General features: G+C 51.4%; 1 protein-coding gene across 1 annotated transcript; it reads right to left on the bottom strand.

Moving 5' to 3' along the window:
• LOC135888987 (uromodulin-like) lies at positions 1 to 9,519 on the bottom strand. The gene is made up of 7 exons (XM_065416798.1): positions 9,378 to 9,519; positions 7,829 to 8,034; positions 5,848 to 6,005; positions 4,636 to 4,881; positions 2,157 to 2,316; positions 1,201 to 1,345; positions 1 to 92 (listed from the first exon to the last, which is right to left on the bottom strand). The coding sequence occupies exons 1-7, from the start codon at positions 9,517 to 9,519 to the stop codon at positions 1 to 3; spliced, it is 1,149 nt and encodes a 382-aa protein (XP_065272870.1).

The raw sequence follows: 9,519 nt of genomic DNA on the forward strand, positions 1-9,519 counted from the left end.
TCATTTCTTCATAGCTTTAGCTATAGCAACCAGAACGAAGAGGCCGGCTATGATCAGCGTTACCAGGGCACCAGGAATCCACAGCTGTGGCCCTAAAAAAGAAAGCAGTTACATTACTGGTTCTTCCTTGTGTTCCGTAGTAGAGAGCCTGCCACTGCAGTAGGCCTGGGAAGGTGGGGTCACTTCTCGTAACATGCAAGACCCACCATGGCTGCCGCTCTCTGCACCAGTGAGTAGGACATACTGCATTGCAGCAAAGACACTCAGCCCATAAGACCGGTGTACTTCAGGGCTGTCTCTGAATTGAGGCTGATTTTTAGCAATTTGAGTTTTAGGTAGATGGCTCCCAAAATTGGGAGTTTTCAAGGCATTTTGTATATATATATATCTATCATACATACATACATACACACACACACACACACACACAAACTTATTACACTCCTAGTGTAATGTTCGCCAGTGCACATTAATGTAGGATGGCTTCAAATGTTACAGCACCCTCAGGAACCTTGGGGTGCATCAGCAGGGTCTACACAGACCAATTCACGCACAAACAGTGTGCTTTAGAAGTCACATCCCTGTAGTCTGCATTACTGCTCCGTGTAGACAAGCTCTTTAGGTACAAATCACCATTTCCAGCATTTTATTGGAAAAACAGATTTTTTTTGGATCTGGATGTTTTATCGGCATTGGTCAGTTAACACCGAAAATCTGAAGCCCTGATCTTAATCAGTCCCTCGCTCCTAACATTTAGGGTCAGATTCTCTGCAGAGCCCAGCATCCACCAATTTTCAAAAGCACTCAGCAGGAGGAGCACCAAGCTCTTGAAAAACCTAGCCCTTAATCACTCCCTCTCTGGATTCGACAGGCTTCCTGCCATCAGCGCCCCTCCTCCAAGCCATTCCCTGGTCTTCCAAGTGACTCTGTGCCGTGGTAGACGTCTGGCCTAGGAGGAGGCAGATTCGGTGGGGCAGACTAGGCTCTCTATACACATTCTACATCTTGAGACTTCTAGTCCTGCAGAACACAACATAGGAGCATTGAGATGTGACAGGCTGAAAGACCCCGAACTGCCACATTGCAGGGGAGAGATCTTAGCAGCCTCCTTTAATGGCTATATGTAACAGGGGGCAAGTGTGATTGGACTGTTCCTACTCAACTGGCTTTGTACAGTTATCCAGGATGGGACATACGTACCCCAAAGGTCCTGCAGTTTTGTCCCCGATTCAGCATTCCGTGCTCCAGAAAGGGGAGAGGCGAGGAGATGGATGGGTCCATAAGAGACAATCTTCTTGTAGTCCTCCTCAAGTGCCCTCTTGCTCTTCGACTTCCTGGGACATTGCTGTGAGCGGAACAGAGGGAAGAAAGCTGGGGCAGGATGGGACTCTTGCTTTTTCTTCTCCTGTGCCGTGTAGGAAGAGCCCTTCCTCTGAATATCAAGCCCAACTTACTGGCAGTGAAAAGCCTCCACTTGCATGGTCCCAGGAACCTTCTACAAGCTACGGGAGATATTTTCAGTTCATTTATCCAGCAGCCAGGCAGACCAACGAACTGGATGGACCCAGCTATCATTAAAGGGGAGGTTAAAGTAAAAGCCCTCCATAATGTAATCCTGGAGCTCTGAGGGAAAGGAGAAGAGGCCCTCCATCACTGGGCAGCTGCCCCTTAAGAGGAAGCAACGTCATGCTCGGTTCTTTCTGGAAGCAAGGAGAGCCAGAGAGCTGCTGAAAGAACTGGGGCAAATCTGAGGCCCAGCGCAGACTGTCAGCTCTTTGGGGGCAGGGCCAGTCTCTTTGGTCTGCGTTTGTACCCTGCCTAGCATGGTGGGGTCCTGGCCTGTGACTAGAGCTGCTAAGCACAGTAGTAATGCAAATAAATAACAGACAGTGATAAGGGCCCTTAATGGGGCCTCACATAGTCACTTCTGCAGCATGACAATCTCATTTACAGGCCCCACAAGGGAGGCAAGTCTTAGAGAGCGGGTCCAATGGGTCCTTATTGTTCAGTGACAGTTCCACGGGGAGAGGCCTGTAGCCAGCCCTTAGCTGAACCCAGTGTAGGGTCAGAACAGAGCCCTCGGCCGCAGCTAAGGCAGCTCAGAGGAGAAGAATCCAACAAGTCCCGCTCGCAGCGCGGGGCAGAGGGGACCTCACCTTTGCACAGGGCTCGGGGCCATCGGGGAGGCACAGGCGGACTCGGCAGTGCAGGAACACCTCCGAGTAGTTGATGAATTGGAACATCTGGAAGCTGAACTTTGCCACGGTGCTGTTTCCGATGGCATTGATGTACATCACGGTCTCATCACGGGGACACCTGCGGGGGAGAGGGGGAAGTGAGTCCATGAGCCATGAGCCAGGCTGGGGAGTTTTACACCCCGAGATGCCAGCAGTGCCAGTGCAGCGCATGGTCTTTCAGTGGAGAAGGCTTTGCCCTTGAGATGTCTGGCTTTACACAAGGGGGTCAATGTAGCTGCCAGATGCAGTCTCAGGTAAAGGTCGGGGACTTTTAGAGGGAGGAAGGATGCCAGCATTGACGGGAAATGGCTTTGGACAAAAATGCAGATTTGTTTTCAAATCAAAAATGTTAGCCCTTGTTTCTCCCCTCCCTCCCCACCCCATCCATTTTCCTCCCCTTCCCCACCCCCTGGAAGGACCAGGGAAAAAGAGAAACAGTAAGACTTGCACGTCTCCCCCCTGGAAGAATTTCTTTTTAAATTTGAAACCGAGAACAGTTTCAGGTTTTTCCACAATGACGAATTCTGACCAGCTGTGATGTCTGGGTTAATTCCGTATCTGAACTCTGCCGGGAAGCCACTTCCCCTTTACAGATGATACATGATGAGCAGGAAGCAACTAAGGTGATGTTTCCTTCAGAGCAGCAGTTGCCAGAGTCTGTGTGCATCTCTGTGGGGCAGGGTGCTCCTTGTTCTACCTGGGAGTTTCATTGCCAAATCACTCCCTGCCCATAGTTGGGGGAGGAAAGGAATGGTCTATGCCCAGTCCCACCTTACAGCAGCAAGGAAAGATTCTCTTCCTTCCCAACAGCCAAGGAAGTGATAATGCCTATATAGATCAGTAGATCTCAAAGCACTTTAAAATAGTATCCTTTCCCTGTCCTGCTTTGTACAGGGGGAAACTGAGGCACCGAGCGGGGTAGTGACTTGCCAAGGTCACCCAGCAGGTCATTGGCAGAGCTGGGAATTGAATCCAGGTCTCCTAAGTCCCAGTCCAGCGCTCTGGCCACGCTGCCTCGGATGAAAGGCTGGTGTATCAGGATGCTGCATCAGTGCCTGGGGGTTATGCATCATCATGGCATTGTGGGGCTCCCTGCAGTCCTATTAGTGGTTTGCGTGCCCACAGCTCAAATTGCTTTAATTGGGTCACTGTTCCCTGTACCCAACTTCTGTTCATGTCCCCTGCAGGCCTGTGCCCCATAGTTTTAACTACAGTCTTGCTAGACCATGTGCTGGCATGGGACAATAACATGCACCCCAGTCCTCATAGAAACATAGGGCTGGAAGGGACCTCAAAAGATTATCCAGTCCAGCCCCCCGTACTGAGACTGGACCAAGTAAACCTAGACCACCCCGACAGGCGTTTGTCCAACCTGTTCATCACTGGAGGTTCTTAGGAGATTCCACAACCTCCCCGGGTAACCCGTTCCACTGCTTCACTCTCCTTATCCATGCAAGAGAACTCAGCAATGGGCTTATTTATATTCCTGATGCTCTCTGGAGAGGTAGCTCCATTCCAGAATCCGGTCAGGTTGTGAATGTGACCAGAAACTCATCCTTTTTTGGGAGTCTTAATTCCCCGCATCCTCCTCTGGGACACTAAGCTACATCTCAGAGTAACAGACTAGAAGTTCCGGGTTCAGGCTACCTTTTGAAATGTAGTTCTACGAACAGCTGTGCAGAGTTACCAAGAAAGCGACCATCTCTGCCAGACTTTGCAGTGGTGTTTGTACAGCACCTGCCACAACAGAGTCCTGGTCCATGGGGGGAGGGGGAGCTCGATTACTATTATGATCCAAACAACAAGGAAGTTACTTGGGACAACTTGCACAATGCAGCTTTAAACCAAGACAGGTTGCGTTTATTGCATGAACACCAGAGCACACTAGAGTGGTGGCCAACTGGCCCATGCCACAGTACTGCCAATCAGTGGACCTACCACCCATCGGTGCTGGGATGGGGGAAGAGATTGAGGGAGCGAGCACTTTCTCCCACAGATATGAAAGATGGGACATGCTCAGGGGAGAAGCCGGCTTCTCTCTTGTCGGGCCTTCTCCCCAGAATCATTTTGGGATCTGAGCATCTCAAGAGGAGGAGTGACTGTGACCTAATGATGAAGTGTGGGAGGAAGAGGTGGGTTTTGCACTAAGCTCCGCATGCCACATGGTTAGTGGTCATTTACATTTCTCTGCCAGGCAATTACAAAGTCTTGACATGGCTCCTGTGGTCGTAGCCAGCCAGTGAAGACTTGACAGCTTATCACTCCCGTGGAGTGGTCATGGCAACCTGGACCTGGACTCCTCCCCTCCTGGAGTTACCTAGCATCAGGGCCGGTAAAGCACATGGCTTTTCCCCCTGGCGAGGAGCCTGGGGGGGAGCTCAAACCCCGCCGCTCTTACCCCTTCACAATGAGCTGGTGCTGCACGTCATGGCTGGGGTCTGCCGACGGGGTGGCCCAACAGTCCTCGACGCTCAGCAGGAAGTACCGCACCTGGCTCTGCCCTTCCAGCTGCAGCAGGATGTAGAGGAACTCCGACAGAGGGAGGGCCGGGGGCTGCTGCCGGTAGGGCTGCAGGTAAGCCGAGGTCTCGTACAAGGCCATGGTCACGTTGAACTCCCCCTCTTTGACCACGAACTTCACCAGCCTAGGAGGAGATCAGGGAAACCAGGCCCAGAGTTAGAAAAAGGCAGGATGGAGGAGGCCACCAAGCATCCAATTGCCGGCGCTTGTAGACAGATCCCCATGTGCCACCAGCTCCTGCCCACGGGGAAGCCCGTCTGTTGCCCTCCTTACAGCCAGGGCCCCATTGCCAACCTTTAGCAAGTCATGCAGAGTTCGCTACCTGCCCTGTGCGAAAAGAAAGAGCTGCCTCAGTGGCTCTTCTGCATAAGGCACCCCTGGAGAGAGCAGCTCCCATCCAGGCTGCCCCACTGGGGTATCGAACAGCGACATCGGAGAAGAATGCGCCCAAGACGTCTCCCAGGAGGCTCTCTCCCTGACACACACCAAGCAGCGGGGAGTCTGAGGGGGTCACCGTCCTGCCCCCAGCTCACTTTGCGAACTGCAAGCTAGTTTATTTGCAGTGGTCGGGCAGATAGAAAGGCAGGAATCGGATGGCACACACCTCTGGGAACGTCTCAATTCCCTGCAACATGTGCTACTGAAAGCACAGGCCCCTTCAGGCAAGCTGTCCAGTGCAGCAGGGGGCCGGAAGGCTGCTCCCAGCCAGTCCAAGTCAGGCATTTAAGGCCACTTCCGTGCGAAGTGAGGGCAAAGGATCTTGATGTGACATAGCTCTCAAAGCTCACCAGCACCTCCTGGTGGCCTGGCAAATCTTCATCTCATTGACAGGAGCTATTTTTACAGCTGCTTTACATCCTTCAATGGCTTGTAAATAGGAGAGACCTATTTTTAGAGGTGCCACACACCCACTGCGCCTATCGGCTTCAGCTGGAATTGTGGGGGTTCAGCACCACTGGGGATCAGGCCTTCATCAACCAGCTTCACCAGTGAAACTCAGCCACCTGAGAGCTGAAGGGTGGCAGCCAACGAGCATTTAGTATCGGAGGGAAATGCCTGTCCAGAGGAGAGAGACAGACCAGCAACTCACGTGTCGATGGCAGTAAGGGAGAAGGGCAGCTGGACCACCCGCTCATAGGAGTAGACGCAGGAGAAATGCACTCGCACGAGGCTGCTTCTGGAGATCACGCCCGTGGCCTCCAGGTCAGACTCCATCACGTTGGTGTAAGACACGTGTGACCTGTTTTGCTGACATGGGCCAGAAAGAGTATTTAAGTCCTGTCTTCATGCCAAGCACATGTCTCTCTCTGCACTCAGCCTGGCTTACCCCATCCTGCCTGCAGCAAGGTGGTCAGGGACCCAGTCCGAGCTAGCTGTAGGTCAGATAGCGTAGGCAGCGCAGCACCCAGAAGGCACTGCCTGTTCCTTGAGGCTTCCACCCAAAGCCCACAGCCATCAGCTTGTGGGCACAAACAGGCCTCTTGTGCTGGGGTCCAGCTGGAAGCACCCAAGCACCCATTGATTTCAGCTGGAATTTTTGGGTGCTCGTCCGAAGAGGCAAGTCTCAAGTTCAGCCTTTAATTTGTGTGCCTCTCTCGAGATCTGAGCCATGAAATGGCCCAGAACAAGTCATCTGTTCCCCATTAAGGGAGATCTCTGTATTAAGACAGCACGGTATGTAGCAGATTGGTAGTGGTATGTCTGTAGATATGGTTTAGCATGTAGCACCAAAACAGATCTAGATGTTGTCCACAGACCTTCAGCTAATCCACACCCCATTTGTGGCACGGTACAGAACCCAGGACCTTGGACTCTAGAAAGGGCCTCCTATATCTTGAGATTGAGGAAGATCTCCATTAGCTGGCAAAAGGAAGGCTCTTGTTCTGCAGTCCAGCCACCAGAACGGGACACAGTCCTGCTATGACACGGAAAGTTGGCAGCGATCACAATATTCAGGGCCTAGCAGGCCTACTTGAATCGCTAACCTAACCGATGATTAGTGGGGAAAGGTCGATGAATAGTCAATGGATTTGTTACATGAAACTGTTTAAGAGAAGATGTGAGAAGGAGACCAAGTCGGATTTAATTTAAACAGAAAGCATCTGCTGATACCATTCAAGGACCACTCAGATTAAAATAATGGGGGGGGGGGGCGCGCATCTGGTCTAAAGCAGGAAAGGGACTATCATTCCCAATTCAGAATGGAATAGAATTAACTCTTTCTTCCCCACCAAGGACTGGTCGACTCAATAAGAGGCTTTAACCCATATTGTGTCTCCAAAAAGGGACTTTGTGCAAAACCATTTCCATTTTAATGCTCTTTAACTTGTTTTGAGTCTTTTTCCTTTCATATATTTCAATCAATAAAAAGTTCTAATCTTTGGCATTTGCACTGCTGTTGTAGCCATGCTGGTCCCAGGACATTAGAGACACTATGCCGGTGCGGTAATACCTTCTATTGGAAGAAATTCTATGGGGGAGAGAAGCTTTTGACCTACGCAGGTCTGAAGAAAATCTCTGTATAACTTGAAAGCTTGTCACTCTCACCAACAGAATTCGGTCCAATAAAAGTCTCTTTAATAATCCGTGACACAAGTTGTCTAGAGTGTTTGCCATGATGCTAAGCAGGCGGAGGACTCTGCCTACCAATTCCCGGACCTTGGTTAATACTATTGACTGTAGGATTGTGACTGGGTTATGTTAACACCTTTAGCCCATTTATTCCATCTTAATACATACAATAGCTGCTGGAAAGACAGTTACTCTCCGTTGGGAAATAGAAACTCAAGACTCCCATACTCTGCTGAAGTAGCCAAGCACTGCCCCCTCGCACCCCAACCAACAACTCAGTGGAGGTCCAGAAAGAATCATTGACTATGTTAGATGGTGTACACTAGCCACCGTACCAGCTCTCTTGAGAAGACTTCCATTTAGAGCTAAGAGTTAGGTACTAATGCTATGAGGCAGAGATAAAACAGGAAGAGCAGAAACACCCAGAACCCCTTCACCACAGTGTCTGGTCTCAGAATGGCTTCCCCCTCCTAATCAGAGACACCCCACGGAGCCCTTACCTGAATCACTGACCCACACAGGGTATGGTTCTCGCCCGTGAGAGTGGCTGCAAAGAAGATTGCTCCATCCTCCTCTTTTTCGGAGACCTTGCAAGCGCTGTTCTTCAAGTGGACCCGTGCCAAGGGGATTTTCAACACTTCGAACACTTCCTTTCTCACCATCATCTTCATGTGATCTTCCTCACACTGCAGCTTGAGCGCCACATCTGGGGAAAAAGCGATCTGCAATAGCCGTAAGGAAGAGGCCTGAAGGAGCCCCATGTCAGCTATGGTGACACCCAGCACCGGTATACGGAGAGCGTCCTTCACTTCAGTGCTGGCCAAGAATGATTTTCAGAGGCCTGCAAAGGATGCTGGGTGGAAGAGATTGAGAACCCACATGAATCCAGTGGGAGCTTGTCTCTCTCTAGTGGTTAGACACCAAGAGGTTTCCAAGTCTACTGCTCAGCCTCCAAGCTGAGGGACGTGGCCTTTTAACTCCGGACAGCAGAGGGCTCACACTTGGATCCAGAGGTGCTACATTTAATCCCCGTGACTGATGTCTGTGCAGTCAGTACACTACAGCATGATCACCCTGGCAAGCCCGATGAGGCTGAAGTGCTTCTGCTTCGGACCTTCGTCTAAAGCAACTTTTTGGGGTCACTTTCCTCGAGGGACACTTGACTTTGCTATGCCAGAGTCCATTAGTGACCAAGGGAAGCTATGGGATGCTACTAGACAGTGGTTCTTGGGCTTCGTCCTATTGCGAGGCCCCGGGAATGACAGCATCGCAGTCTCCCCTCCCCACCCCACCCCACCGCAGAAGTGTCCCTTGCCTGAAACATGAGGACAGGTTTAAGAGGAAAGGGAAATGAACTCTAATGCAGTGCTACGGGCTGGAGCTGCTTAGTTACAAGAAGGGAGGGGAGGAGGGCCAGTAGTTTCCTTTCCCCAAGTGCAGGGCTTCACATTTCTTAAAGCCAGATCACTACTGTGTTGGTCACCAGCCTCGAGTCTGAGCACAACTGAAGGGACTCCAGAGAGCAATTCCCAACAGAGAGCAGCCAAGCAAAGGGCTAGCAAATCCTCTCAGTTTGCCCAGTTCTGTTCACCAAGAAAGCCTTGGACTGGGCCATAGCCAGCAGGAGCCATCCTAGCTTGACTGATAGAGGTTTCATCTCTGCAACCAGAGCAGCTCCATGCACCCCTTGCAAGTGCTGGACTGTCTGTGATCCACAGACCAGGGTAGCGTGGGAAGGGTTAGAGACCCACCCTTCCTCCCCATGTCCAGACCCCCACTGCCCCCCCTGAAAAGTCCACCCACCCCACTCATTGTGCAAGCGTACACACAAGTCACATCACAGGCCCACCCCTTTTTGCACCAGAGATCTGCTGACTCCCACGCCATCCCCATGAAGTTGTTCCTAGTTCAGCAAATCCTTTCCTCATGTCAGCTTATCAAGGCACTCACCGGAGTGCAAAAGTCTGCTCCCCATACTTTCCGAATGGCTTGAGTAGCGCTCACAACTGCTAGAATTGACACGTGCACCCCAACCATGCCCAGTCCTACCTTGACAGAACGTCCCAGTGAAGCCAGCCTTGCAGTTGCAGTTTGGTTTCTCCTCAACTACCCGGCAGACTCCCTGGTGCTTACATGGGTTCGGAAAGCAGAATCTCGGGCTTCTCTTGGGACGGAGGACAGCCTCTTCCAT

The sequence above is a fragment of the Emys orbicularis genome, chromosome 14 (assembly GCF_028017835.1).
Source record: "Emys orbicularis isolate rEmyOrb1 chromosome 14, rEmyOrb1.hap1, whole genome shotgun sequence".
Classification (NCBI taxonomy): domain Eukaryota; kingdom Metazoa; phylum Chordata; order Testudines; family Emydidae; genus Emys; species Emys orbicularis.

Excerpts from the sequence above, each read along its gene's own strand:
- LOC135888987 (XM_065416798.1), bottom strand. The coding sequence starts at position 9,519 with ATGGAAGAGGCTGTCCTCCGTCCCAAGAGAAGCCCGAGATTCTGCTTT. Across the intron at positions 6,006-7,828 it reads TGTGTGGGTCAGTGATTCAG|CAAAACAGGTCACACGTGTC; the intron begins GTAAGGGCTCCG and ends GGCCCATGTCAG. Across the intron at positions 2,317-4,635 it reads CACCAGCTCATTGTGAAGGG|GTGTCCCCGTGATGAGACCG; the intron begins GTAAGAGCGGCG and ends TCTCCCCCGCAG.